Source organism: Bos indicus x Bos taurus, chromosome 29 (assembly GCF_003369695.1).
Source record: "Bos indicus x Bos taurus breed Angus x Brahman F1 hybrid chromosome 29, Bos_hybrid_MaternalHap_v2.0, whole genome shotgun sequence".
Classification (NCBI taxonomy): domain Eukaryota; kingdom Metazoa; phylum Chordata; class Mammalia; order Artiodactyla; family Bovidae; genus Bos; species Bos indicus x Bos taurus.
Genome location: NC_040104.1, coordinates 3,850,389 through 3,863,312, shown reverse-complemented (window position 1 = coordinate 3,863,312; position 12,924 = coordinate 3,850,389). Strand labels below are relative to the sequence as shown.

General features: G+C 57.0%; 1 protein-coding gene across 8 annotated transcripts in view; it reads left to right on the top strand.

Moving 5' to 3' along the window:
• ANO1 (anoctamin 1) overlaps nucleotides 1-12,924 on the top strand; it is a 172,487-nt gene that overhangs the window by 112,458 nt on the left and 47,105 nt on the right. For all 8 annotated transcript variants that reach the window (XM_027531437.1, XM_027531435.1, XM_027531439.1 and 5 more), the window contains 3 exons: nucleotides 5,480-5,544; nucleotides 6,345-6,479; nucleotides 10,931-11,091. In XM_027531437.1, coding sequence (XP_027387238.1) covers nucleotides 5,480-5,544; nucleotides 6,345-6,479; nucleotides 10,931-11,091 — 361 coding nt within the window. The remainder of the gene's footprint in view (nucleotides 1-5,479; nucleotides 5,545-6,344; nucleotides 6,480-10,930; nucleotides 11,092-12,924) is intronic.

Genomic DNA, 12,924 nt, shown 5'->3' with positions numbered 1-12,924 from the left:
CTGCCCTTTTGCCCCATCCTTCCTTCATGCACCGACTGTATCTCACTGGAGCAGCCAGAACCTCCACGGTTCTTTGCTGACATTTAGCCTAATCACCCCACCTTCCGGGGAAATGAGTTTGGGAACAGCGAGGCCAGCCACCTGGAGTGCCCCGGCCCCCAGCATCACTCCAGTAGGGGACACCATGGACGGTGGTCAAGCCAGTACTTCTCAAACTTACCTGTCCTGGAACCCTTTTTAATGGGGAAGTTACGGAGCTAGTGTTCTGCGGGACATACTTTGGGAAACACCAAGTGACCTGTTCTGCTTCACTGGCTCCTAATCCCACCCACCTGTGCTCTCAGTCACTCCTGCACCATCACAGCCGCTTCTCCTCCTTCCCTCGCTTGCCTACTCCCCAGTACCAGCCTCTACATAGCTTCCCTGGTGGCTCAGACGGTTAAAGAATCTGCCTGCAATGAGGGAGACCCTGGTTCAGTCCCTGGGTTGGGAAGATCCCCTGGAGGAGGGCGTGGCAACCCACTCCAGTATTCTTGCCTGGAGAATTCCATGGACAGAGGAGCCTGGAGGGCCACATCCCAAGGGGTCACACAGAGTCGAACACGACTGAGCCACTAACACTTTCTCTGCTTCTACATGAACTCCTCCCATCTCCCCAACAAGCCCAGCCCTCCCTCACCTCAGGGAGCCACCCTGCCCTGCATTCCTTCAGCATCCCACCGCCCCCCCCGGCCCCCCCACCCTGTGCACTTGCCCTGCCTCTTCTCCTGGAGAGTGGATCCCGCTGAGATGACGGTGGAGATGACGGTGGAGACGCTTCCCTGAGAACCTCACAATGGAGGCCTTGTCCCCAGTCACCAGGGCCCCGAGCCTCTGTATGGGAACTGCTCTCCGCTCCCACCTCCCTCCAGCCCCCAATACGTGCTTTTAAATCTCTGGTACTTGATACAACTCGCCCGCCTGCCCGGGAATCCAACTGAAGATGCTATCTGATTTAGCACAAAAATTACATATTTGGTTATTTTTAGTGGAACATCTGGCATTCGTCTAAGAGTCCGTGACTTGCAGATCTCCCCTATCCGGTCCACCGGCCTGCCCTGCACCAACCCTGGCCTTGGAACCCAGCCTCCTACGTCCCTCTGCACCACCTGCCACTCCCTGTCACCCCTTCTGGCCATTCAGCATCCAGGTCCCAGGCCCCCTACCCCAGTCTCCCCGCCTTTTTCCCCACGCTCCAGCCTCATTGACTGCCATTCTAATCATAGGAGACTTGACTGATGGCCACGTCAATGCCAAGACTGTGCTATTCAGTTATTACTTAGGAACTACTTGGCACCGCTGTGTGCCAGCCCAGCGAACAGCTCCAGGTTTATTCAGACCGAGTCGGACACGACTGAAGTGACTTAGCAGCAGCAGCCATGTTCTCTGCCTGGAATGCTGCCTGCCTCTCTCTATTTAATTTTATGTCCCAGCAACAAATACAAGGCCCGAGAATACTGGGTGAGTGGATGGATGATGGGTGGGTGACGGATTGACAGGTGGATGGACAGGTAGGTGGATGGATGGGTGGACAGGTGGATGGACAAATGGAAGGGTGGATAGATGAGTAGTGGTGGATGGGTGGAAGGAAGGAAAGACAGAAGGGAGGAAGAGGAAATGCCCCAGACACGTGTTTGGGTCTCAGCTCAGAGAACTCATTCTCCCATGATCATTTCACCCTAAGTGATCTGGTTCTGAGTATTTCGCTTTTGCAATGAAAAAATCCGTGGCATCCTGTCAGTGGCAGGATCCCCATGTGCCCGAGGACACAGGACAGAAAGGGGGGTAAGCCAAGCCAAGGCCATTTTCCTGTGCTGATCTGACAGAGCAGGGCACAAGCAAGAGGGTTTCAGGGGAGGCGGGCCAGAGCCGGGCCAAGCACAGCCACAGCTCTTGGCCTTATCTTTGGACTGCAAACCCGTGATCCAAGAGCTCCCTCCTCCAGGTGTGAACTGAGGTGGCCTCTGGTATGCTGTGCTGAGAGCCACAGGGCCCTGGCCCGTAATGCATTTATTCATCCATTCATTCAACAATTGCTTGCTGGAAACTTGTCATGTGCCTGGTCTGAGAAGCTGGGGATGACACAGACCAGACTGGCCCTACTGGTGCCTCCATCCCAAGGGGAGATGGCAAGGGACAAGTCCATGGACAGTCCTACGGACCCCCTCAGTGCCGTGACAGCCCCCCAACCCAAGCCATGTGGGCTCAGGTGGGAGGTCTGGGCTGGAGAGATGCCAGTGGGTGGAGCCAGGATCTCTCTGAGGTCAGGTGCTGGAAGGCTCCAGGGTCACCATGACCAGAGCCACCAGCCCCCAGCAAGCCTGCTCCAGGGCCTCAGACACCTCCCACCTGCTCACAGGCCGAAGGGCTCCGCAGAGCTCTGCCAACCCTAGCCAGGAAATCTGATGTTTGATTTCCTTGTGCTGATGGCTGCAGGGTGATTGATGTTCTCTTCTTGGCAGGAAGAAAAGTCTACCGAGATAAAGTGGTTTTTGTAGAAAGGTGGGCTGTACCCCCATCTGTCATGTCTCCTGGTGGGTGATGGCCAGCCTGCTGCGACCAGTCCTACTGGGCAGGCCCAGGAACGGGGTGGCCAGTATGACAAGGCCAAGCCTTCAAGTGGGTCTTTCTGTGCCTCCCCTTTCTATCCCAGGGCCTCTCTCCTCATCCCTCCCTCTGATCCACCTCCAGCACGTCTAGGCTGTAAATTTCAGCTGAGGGGAGGAAGCTGCCTTTGGTGACGGCTGCTCTGTTTATCCAGAGGTGCTGTGCCATCTCATCGGAGTTTGCTGGCTCAGACCTCTCCCTTTAGAGAGTAAAACTGTAGGCTTTCCTCCTTTTCTGCATAATCAGACAGATGACACGTAATGAGCCCCCAGCACTCCACTTCACAAAGCCTTGGGTCCGTCTGAGTCCTCACCATGACTTGGGAGGAAGGACAGTCTCCTGTATCAAGGAGATTGTGGGACTCGGCGGGGAGGGTCTGCCCAGGACACCCACTGCAGACCCAGTGGAGCCACCATCCCAGCCCGGCAGCCTGGCTCTAATTCCTGGACCCCTTCTCTTCTGAGATAGGGTCGGCCCTGTGCATCCTAGTCCCTTCTGCAGAAGCTCCAAAGGCTCTCCCACCAGCAGCCAGACTTGCCATTAAGTCTTTCAGGACTTGGAGTCATGCTGAACACGTCCTGTTCATGCCACTTAAAGAAAGACTTAAAATCCAAAGAAAGCTCCTCTTACAGAGATCAGAGTAGGCGAAACCCAGGATTTTGACGGCAAGGTTCGCTTGTAGTTAAGAATGCATTTAGCTGTTCTCTGTTGTTTTCCTCCCTGCGTTCTCCTCCCTGCTCGTTTTGTCCCTGTGTGCTGACTTCTGATGAAATACAATGTTCGTGCTCTCCTGAGTATTATGCTCCAGCTGCAGAAGGAGAGAGGCAATGCAAAATGGAAAAAAAAAAAAAAAGGAAAGTTTGCTGCACCTGCTAAAGGTTCTAGGGACCCTTGACTCCCTGGTCTGTGGAGGCTGGACCCCTCTGAGTGAACCTCTTACACATTTTTAATTTTCAGAGGCTCAGTTGAAGGGATCTTTGTGTATGGAAAACCATCCCACCAGCTGTGGGTCTTCCAAATCAGTGGGGGAGAATGTACTCACTCAGGCTGATATAACAAAGTACCAGACGGAGTGGCTTGAACAGAAAACATTTTTTCCTCATGGTCCTGGAGGCTAGAAGTCCTAGATCCAGGTGCCAGCAGGGTTGGATTCTGGTGACAGCTCTCTCCCTGGCTTGCAGACGGCCGCCTTCCCGCTGTGTAGCCTTTCCTCCATGTGTGCACAAGAAGGAAGCCAGCTCTGGTGTCTCTTCCTTTTCTTATATGGACACGAGTCCTGTCAGGGTCTTTTCTAATCCCCTTCATGTATCACAGCCTGTGGTGGTGAAGGGGCTTGCGTAACTCAATGAAGCTATGAGCCGTGATGTACAGGGCCACCCAAGACAGACAGGTCATAGTGGGGCCCTGATGCTGGGAAAGATAGAAGGCAAAAGGAGAAGGGGACAACAGAGGATGAGATAGTTAGATAGCATCACTGACTGAGTGGACATGAATTTGAGCAAACTCTGGGAGACAGTGAAGGACAGGGAAGCCTGGCAGGCTCCAGCCCATGGGATTGCAGAGTCAGACATGACTTAGCAACTGAACAAGTCCTGTCAGAGCAAAACCCTGCTCTCATGACCTCATTTAACCTTAATTACTTCCATAAATATGTAGCCTCCTATTACAGTCACATTGGGCAACTGAGGGTTCAACACGTTTGTGTTTGGGGAGATACAAACATTGATTCCATAGCATAGGGTATTGGGCGCGATGACGTAAAAGGCTGTGTTTTAAAATCAAAATAGAAAGCTGTATTTGATGTATTTGGGGCCACAGCAGAATCTGAATGTAAGAGACTCTCGCAAGTTTTAAATTTAAATATTAAGAAAAGGGAAAAGGACAGAAGTCAAGCTTCAGTGTACAGGAGAGACCCAGAGACCTTGGCAAGTCCTCACAGGCATCCCCACGCTGGCCTTCTATCCATTCCCTGAATGATGCCAGCAGAGACAGGGAGCCAGGGCACTGGGTTCCCAGCTGGGGCCAGCTTCCCCCTGGCTAGCCAGCAGGGTCACCGTAGGCTTTGGGTTAAGGTTGATAGAGCATTAATTACCCACGTGCATGGGATCTCTTTATTAAAACCAGCATTCCTAACCCGGTATCTTCTTTAAGACACCCTACGTGTTCATACAGACATATGAATATACACGTTCCCACAAGGCCAAGCTCATTACCATCCTGCCCAAGCCTGGGGCGTAGTGGGTTTGTGGATCTCATTCATCTCACTCAGCCATGTTAATCAGACAGCCTGTCTCGGGAGATCCACCCCTGCTCTTTTGCTCCTCGTGAGATCTGTTAAAATCATACTCCTGGGGTTTCTCTGCTCCAAAGCCTGGTGGGTCTGTCTTTAACAAAGAAAGTGAGGTGTCTGACAGTGGCAGGCCATTTAAAATCCCAGATCAAATAGTGAAGAGTGAGGATTCCGTAACGATGCCAGAAGCTTCTTTCCCATCCCCACGTCACCTGAAACCATAGATCTGTTCTTGCTCGGGGATGCCACCACTGCCCACGGGTTCTTTGAGGCCCTCACCAGAGCTGAAACTTGGGACCCATTTTTCCATGTCCATCTCCTCCACCAGAATGGGAGCTCCAAGGCTCAGGGGGGTGTCTGCGGTGTTCAGCTCACAGCCCATTGTCCAGCACGGTACCTGGCACAGGGCTGACTTTCTATATGAGCTTGTTGAATGAATGAATGACGTAGCCGTGAGCTGAGCACCTTGGCAGCTCTGTGTTCTGGCGAGGGACCTGGGAGCAGTTTACTTTTCCCCAGCCCTCACCACTTCCTTTTTCCCAGCTCCTGTACGAAGAGTGGGCGAGTTACGGGGTCTTCTACAAGTACCAGCCCATCGACCTCGTCAGGTAAGTGGGGACGCTGAGAGCAGGCCTGGGTAGATAAACATTCCTGTGCATCTCGACTGCACTGAGTGTGCAGAGCGTGGGCCCTTGCTCGAACTTGAAGAGCTTGTGCAGGGGAGCTGAGGTCTCCCAGCAGAGACCGGCAGCCTGGCCGAGCCTTAGATCAAGCAGTTTATTCAGATTTATTGCAGGCCTGGCTCTCATCTGTCATGTTCACTGTCTCCCCCTAAATTCATAGTCTGGCTCGGCCCAGTTGGGCATCAGGTGGGGTTTCTTTCTGTGTCTAAAGGAAGAAAAGAGCTGCCTGGGAATCTGTAAGAATTGCCCCTCTGGACACAGTGTCCTCTCCTGAGAGACCTCCCTCCCAGGGCAGACAGACCAGGCAACGTGTGTGCTGTGGGGACGTGTAGATCAGAGCCCAGCCCATGAAGAAGACAGAGATGCTCAATATATGGAGTTACTGGTGCCTCACGGCTGGAGTTTTTTCCTGTTTTTAGGCTGCATGAGGCTGGAACACAGCTGACCGCCTCCGGGGAGCATCTTGCCCTGCAGCATGGGCATTACAGGAGGAAATGCTCCCATCCTGGGGGCTCAGCAGAGGAAGGGTGGGCACTGTGAAAGCAGAGAGCCCCCCCAAACATGACAGCCTGGCTCAGAACCACCCCCGCCAACTCTCTGCTTGGTCGAGAACCAGGGGCCCCCGTGTGAGCTGTTCATGCTGGGGAAGGGGCGTGGTGTAAATTTTGCCCCTGGTATGGATTGAGAGTAAGCGTGTGTCTGTCTGGCTTTGCCCTGCGGTGCAGAAAGTATTTTGGGGAGAAGATTGGTCTGTACTTCGCCTGGCTTGGCGTCTACACCCAGATGCTCATCCCGGCCTCCGTGGTCGGCATCATCGTTTTCCTCTACGGATGGGCCACTGTCGATGACAACATCCCCAGGTAGGCGGGCAGCCCCTCTCCCCAAAGATGTCCTCATCTCACTAAGGAGCCACGTTCCCCTTATTGCAGGAACAGAACTTCCTGGGACTGGGACCCCTCACCCCAAACCTGGTACCCCACTCAGCAACCACCACCCCACCTCCAAACTGGGAAGTCACAGGCCAGGCCAGGCACTGTCAGGACCAGAGACGCCCCATCCGAAGGCTTTAATAGCCGTCTGAGAGCGTGGGCGGCCTTTGCAGGCACGCTCGCCCTAGGAGACATTTTACTGTCGAGAGGAAGACATAAAATAAATATCCGACTCCTTTTTGTCCTTTGAAGCTTTTTTTCCCATTCAGTCCTTAGTCATTATGTGACAAGAAAATTCACTGGTTCCCTGTGAGGTCAGGAAGTGAGGCCGGACCGTTCGGAGACCTCGGGGCAGTGCACTCGGCCAGCCAGGCCCTGTCTGTGCTGCACCCCCGCTCCCATGATGTGGGGAGATCGTGTACCAGCAGCTTGGTCTGCAGGGGCTGGCCCGGTGCAGCAGACCCCAGCCTGTGCGCACAGGGCCGACAGGCCTGCCACTGCTCCCCAGGGAGCAGGCCAGGCATGGGGAGCTCTGGGAAGGAGGCTGAGACCCCAGAGACAGCCTGGCCTCACGCCGGGTGTATGTCTCCCAGACTGGCAGCCAGAGCGTGACTCAGGCAGTGGGAGTCTGAGGACAGCGTCTCCCCTCTTTGGTTGCTGTTCCCGGAACTTGCCAATCTCAAGCCAGGGATAGCGGTTTATGATGTGAGCTCAGGATGCCAGCCCCGACTTCCATCAGGAACACTGTGCCTGCAGGCAAAGTGCTGGTTAGAGAGGCGGACGCCCCGCCTGCCTCCCGGGGAGCCAGCGGTCTGTCGGGACAGTCTTGGGACATAGGGCAGATTACCCTTCTTACGACTCAGCCCAGCGTCTCTGAAGCAGAGCCCTGGTTTAGGAAATTCATCCATGGGTCTGCTCAGAAAAGGGCCAATGAGGGAGTCTTTGACCTGGGGGAGAGAGAGACTGGCTCCTTAGGCCCCACTCAGTGCGGTAGAAAGGCCACGCGCGGTGAAGTTTTGTGCAATGGATGTTTGAATACATGTTGTTGTTGTTGAGTCGCTTAGTCGTGTCCAATTCTTTGTGACCCCATAGATTGCAGTCTGCCAGGCTTCCCTGTCCGCCACTATCTCCCAGAGTTTGCTCAAACTCCTGTCCATTTAGTCGGTGATGCCATGCAACCATCTACGTGAATAACAATAAAGTACTCCACCCACTCGGAACCAGAAAGTTAAAGGAATCTGGCTTCTGTCCCCTCCAGGGTTATTTTGGGCACAGGCAGGAGAAAGCTTGTCCTTTGTTTGCCAATGACACAAGTTCACTGTGCTCAGGGGTTTAATGAAGGCAGAGATCAGAGTAGCTTAGACGTGGAGGGGACTTCACTCCAAAGTCCGAGAGACTCGGCGAATGGAATGCGGGGCGCCCCCACGGGGACTGCTCCATCTGCCTCCGGGTCCTGGAGGGAGGGCAGGGCTGGCGGCCTCAGCCTGGACACCCTGCCTCAGGAGGCTCAGGCTCCCCCGCAAGGGCGCTGACAGCCCCGGGCCAGGCCGGCCAGCGCTGTCACATGGCCAGGGTTACGGTCAGCGTTCACTGGGGACTCTGGGGCCCTGTCTGACCTCGGCCTCCGCTCGCTTGGCGCCTTGGACCAAGTGTGAGGTGTGTGTTCCCCTTGGAGCCTGGCCCGGCCAAGTCTGTAGGATGGCCAGTGCCCCCGCACCCCGCACCATGCTGCCCCACCGCCCGTGCCTCTGTCTGCTCCAAAGAGCAGGCGCCTGTTGCTCGTCTTTATTTTGGCTGAAGGCAGTGAAGGGAGAGGCTGAGGGTTTAAAACCAGCAGAAACAGGCTTTTTGTCTGGCTGGAGTTGTTTAAGCTGGCAGGGCAGAGGGCTGGGCAGCCGTGGGGCTCACGGGCAGGCAGAGATGCAAGCCCTGGCCTCCCCGGCCCCCTCCCACCCTCAGGCTCCAGGCCCCCCACCCACCCAGTGGCGCCAGGCCACACACTGACAGTGGTGTGTCCATCCACTGGTCCCCTGAGAGGGGCCGGGGTCACACATGGGTGGGTGTCCTGCACCTCTTCCTTTCGGGAGAAGCCCCCAGAAGAGCGGAAGCTCAGGGAGGATGAGAGATGGGCCCCTCGAGTCGGTGCCTGTACCTCCTTTTGGTCACTGCAGCTGCTGTCGCTCTGTTGTGCCCACAATAGTGATGGTGAATGGGAGGATGGTTTAAATACGCCAGTGACGTTCCCAGGGCTTCCTAGACGTTCCCTTGTTTAAGCCTCCTGACAACCCAATAACATGGGCTCTTGGGGAATTCCTTAGAGGTCCAGTGGTTAGGACTCAGCACGTGCGTTCACTGCCGTGGACCGGGGTTTAATCCCTGGTCGGAGAATTAAGATCCTGCAAGCCATGCGGCATGGCCAAAAAAACCCCAATATACTTAAATAAAATGCCGTGACCCTTTATAAAAAAAAAGGAGCTCTGTAAGTCTCAGCATGCCCATTCTATGGATACGGAAACTGAGGCCCAGGGAGTTCCAACGACCTGCCCCAGGCCACACAGACCACGAGCAGTGGACCTGGAAGTCACGTGCAGGGCTGGTGGCTCCCGAGTCCTTGCTGCCCTCCGAACTGTGTGTGCCTGACCCCCCCAACGTACATGTGTTCACAGGCACACACGTGTGCTCACACACACACACACGCTTCCCCACATGCTCCGAGGCAATAGCCTTGCCCACCATCTGTCTTTCCGTCTCCCGTGCCTGACGCCGTGCCTGCACACACACAGCAGGTGCACACTTCTTTGATGAGTGTCTGGGGAGAGCTACTGTGAGAGAGAGCTGAGCGGGATGCCTGCAGTGCTGCCAGGGGAGGGCCCCCGCAACCTCTTGGCAAGTGCTCCCCAGTGGCTGTGGTCCAGCCAGGATCCTGTGCATAAGCTCAGGTGCATCCAGAAATTTTTCTTAAAAGCTATAAAGCAATCACCCTATTCACACCCCGCCCTTCACCCAGAAAGCCATCTAACCCCTGGGAATCCACTCCTGGCTGTGCCTAACTATAGCTCAGCGTCTTGTCCAAATGAGCGGGGAGGAGAGGGGCAGAGCAGGGCGCAGCTGGCAAGGACCTCTGCTGGCCTCTCTCCTCATCTTCCAGGAGGAGGAACCGAGTCTGGGGCTCAAGGACCAGCCCTGGGCACACAGAAGACAGAAACTGTCCCTCAAGGAGCCGAGCCAGGCCTCCCGGCCTCAGCAGGGAGCCCTCCTGTGGCCTCTGGGCGGCAGCTGAGAGCCGGGCAGGGACAGATGGGCTTGACAGGGACAGAGCCCTGGGCGCAAGTCCCACTCTGCTGTGTGGCCCTGGACAAGTGACATCCCCTCTGTGGGTTCACTTCCTGCTCTGTGAAGGTGGGATTGTAACAGCCCCAGAGTTGGTCCAGACTGGATGGACACTCAGTGCAGTCTCCCGCTCACATGGCTGATGGCCTTTAAATACTACACTTTAGGAGGGCCCTGGGCATCGCAGAGCTCCCCGCGGTCCCCAGACTTCACATCCGCTCAGCAGAGTGAAACCCTGCCCTGAGCAGGGCCCCATCCTGCTCAGGGGCCACCCCTCATCTCCAGGGTGAGCCCGGCCTGGTGGGACCACAACCCCAGGCAGCTTGTAGGTGTGTTCCTTCCGATCCAGCCACCTACCTCCTGAGAGGACGTCTGGGTGGACCACGTCTCCATCTTCTTATGGGTCCAGAGTGCCCAGCGAGGCCCTCAGGCTGGTACCGGGTCACCCCCAGGGGTGGACTGAAGCCCGCAGGACTGTCACTGAGCAGGTGCTGGGTGCGAGGCCAGCACTCAGGAACGGCATGGCATCCTCACGCTTTGACTCCTTTCCTCTTTCGGGTCTCCTGGGCCTTGTCACGTCAGGACTTGGACGGCATTCACTATTAGCACAGCTTTGACGGTGCCTGGTCATCAGAGGGAGGCTGCTGGGGACCTCGATTTCTGCGGGCAGCTCCAGGGCAGGCCGTGCGTCCCACTGCCTGGGGCCACCCCAGAGATGAACACTTACGTGACCCTGTCCCGCCACACAGCAAGTCCCATGGGTCCACACCCAGGTCCACCCACAGAAGCTGCAGGCTGGGTGCAAAATTAAAGTGTGAGACCCTGTTCAAAAGTCACTAAGACTATAAGGTGAGGGGAGCAGAGAGTGGGAAGCCAAGCTGGGGCCTTGCGTGGAGAAGAGGGATGTGGGCCCCGGTGGAAGCCCACTGGCAAGCCGACCGAACCATGTCCACCCTGGCAAGGACGGCATGGCTCCGGAAATTGCTGGTCTGCGGGGGCCAGCGGGGGCCCTGGCCGTCGGCTGGGGTACTCCGGGCTGTCCTCTCTTCCAGCATGGAGATGTGCGACCAGAGGCACAACATCACCATGTGCCCGCTCTGCGACAAGACCTGCAGCTACTGGAAGATGAGCTCCGCGTGCGCCACCGCCCGCGCCAGCCACCTCTTCGACAACCCCGCCACTGTCTTCTTCTCCATCTTCATGGCCCTCTGGGGTAAGCGAGCGCCGCTTTGGGGCAGGGGCGGCCTTGGGTGGGTCCCGACCCTCCCTGTCTCTCCTCGAGGTTCCCCGCAGGGGCGTGGGCCAGGAATGCACACGGGAGGGATGGTCGGCTCCCATCCCGTCTGCTGGGCACCCGGGGGCCGTGCAGGGTCACAGATGCACATGACCGTGGATGTGTCCAACCAGGCCAGGAGCCCCTCATGGAAAGTCTCGGGGGGTGATTTCTCCCGGAAATGGAGCTCTTTCCCGGGGCTGGGCTCTGTTGGCTCAGGAAGGGCAGCTGCTTTCGAAGGAGGAGGGCCAAAGGTTCTGCCTTCCTCCCACCGTCCTCCCGATGATGCTGGGGAAGCCGACCCTGGCCAGGCCCTGGGGCAAGTCTCTCATCACCCCTCAGCACCCCTGTGGGTGCCCATTTCACATGTGATGACGTCAAGGTCCAGAGAGAGTGGATGTGAGTGGTCTGGGATCACCCGCCTCCTGAGTCGCCATGGCCTGTGCCCTTAACCCCTAGACTGCATTGCCACCTGGGGTCCAGAGCAGATGGCTCCTCCCCAGAGTTCTTCCAAATGCAGGTCCTACCTGGTACCCATCTCAGGCTTGAGGGGGCGTGGAAGGTGGGTAAGTGGTGGCTGGATGAATCTCTGCAAACTCCGCAAATGGATTCATCTCCGTTTCTGGGTTAGCCGACAGGCCTACCTCCTCCTCCATGGCCCCGTGTGCAGCCTTTGCCAGCAGGGGATTCGGGGCTTGGGCACCCATGTGCTGAGCCATCACCCGGGCACCAGAGCCCCCGTCTTTGTGCTCAGGGGTCCCAGATAGTAGGAGATGGAGCTGCACAGAGAGAGCAGACAAGGGAAGGGTCAGGACCTCTGAGAAAGGGCAGTCAGGAGGGGCTGCCTGCAAGAGGCGTGAGCCTCTTGAGCTGGGTTCTGGAGATATAAGGGGCAGGTGTTCTGAGATGTGGGACAGACAGACTGTGGACACACAGAGGGCTGTGCTGTCACCTGCTGAAGGGCAGCCCCAGGCCCCGCATACTCCATGTGTCCTCGTGCTTGGTGGGCCCTGGTGGGCCAGGGGGTGGAGGGTGCCACTAGCCAGTCAGGTGTGCGGCTCTTACCTGTCAGTGCGATTGAGATCTGCGAGGATCCTGTCAAATAGAGAATTCAGTACAAGCCTCCGTTACTAAGGGGAGTGGGGACCTGCCCTCAGAACCTCAGAATCCTCTGAGTTGGGGCCTTGGATTCCCCTGCAAGCCAGGGGGAGTTTGGTGGTGACAGGAGAGAAGAGCCAACCTCCGCGGGCAGCAGAACAGGGCTGATGCCCAGGCAGTGGGCTTCCGGGCCCGCACGCTTCTGGAACCCTCTCCCAGCCTGAGCCCACCCTGCATGGCCCTGCAGCCTCGCCCGCCACCCTCGCGGTTGTGTTCAGGCTCCATCAGTGTTAAGGGGCGGCTGCAGGGGCTCAGCAAGCCCAGGAAGCACCAGGTGCTGGCAGGCGGCTGTGGTTTGTCCCATTTTGTCCAAGGCTTCCTGGAGCCAGGGGCGTGGGGTTTGGCCCAACCCGTGAGATCTGGAGGCCGGTGTGCAGAGGAGCCGAGGGCTGAGTCAGGGGTCAGGGGAGAGGGGGAGAGCCTGGCCCGTCCTCTGGGCTCCTGTTCCAGCGTGGGCCACCGGCCGGGCCCTCTGGTGTCCGATCACTGCCCGATTACATTTCTACACTCGTTGGAAACCGGGGAGGACGGGTCCTGGTGAGGGTCCGAGCTGCAGCACCTCCTCTTAGAAGACGTGTCCGCACCGAGCACCTCACTCCCATCCCATCCCCACCC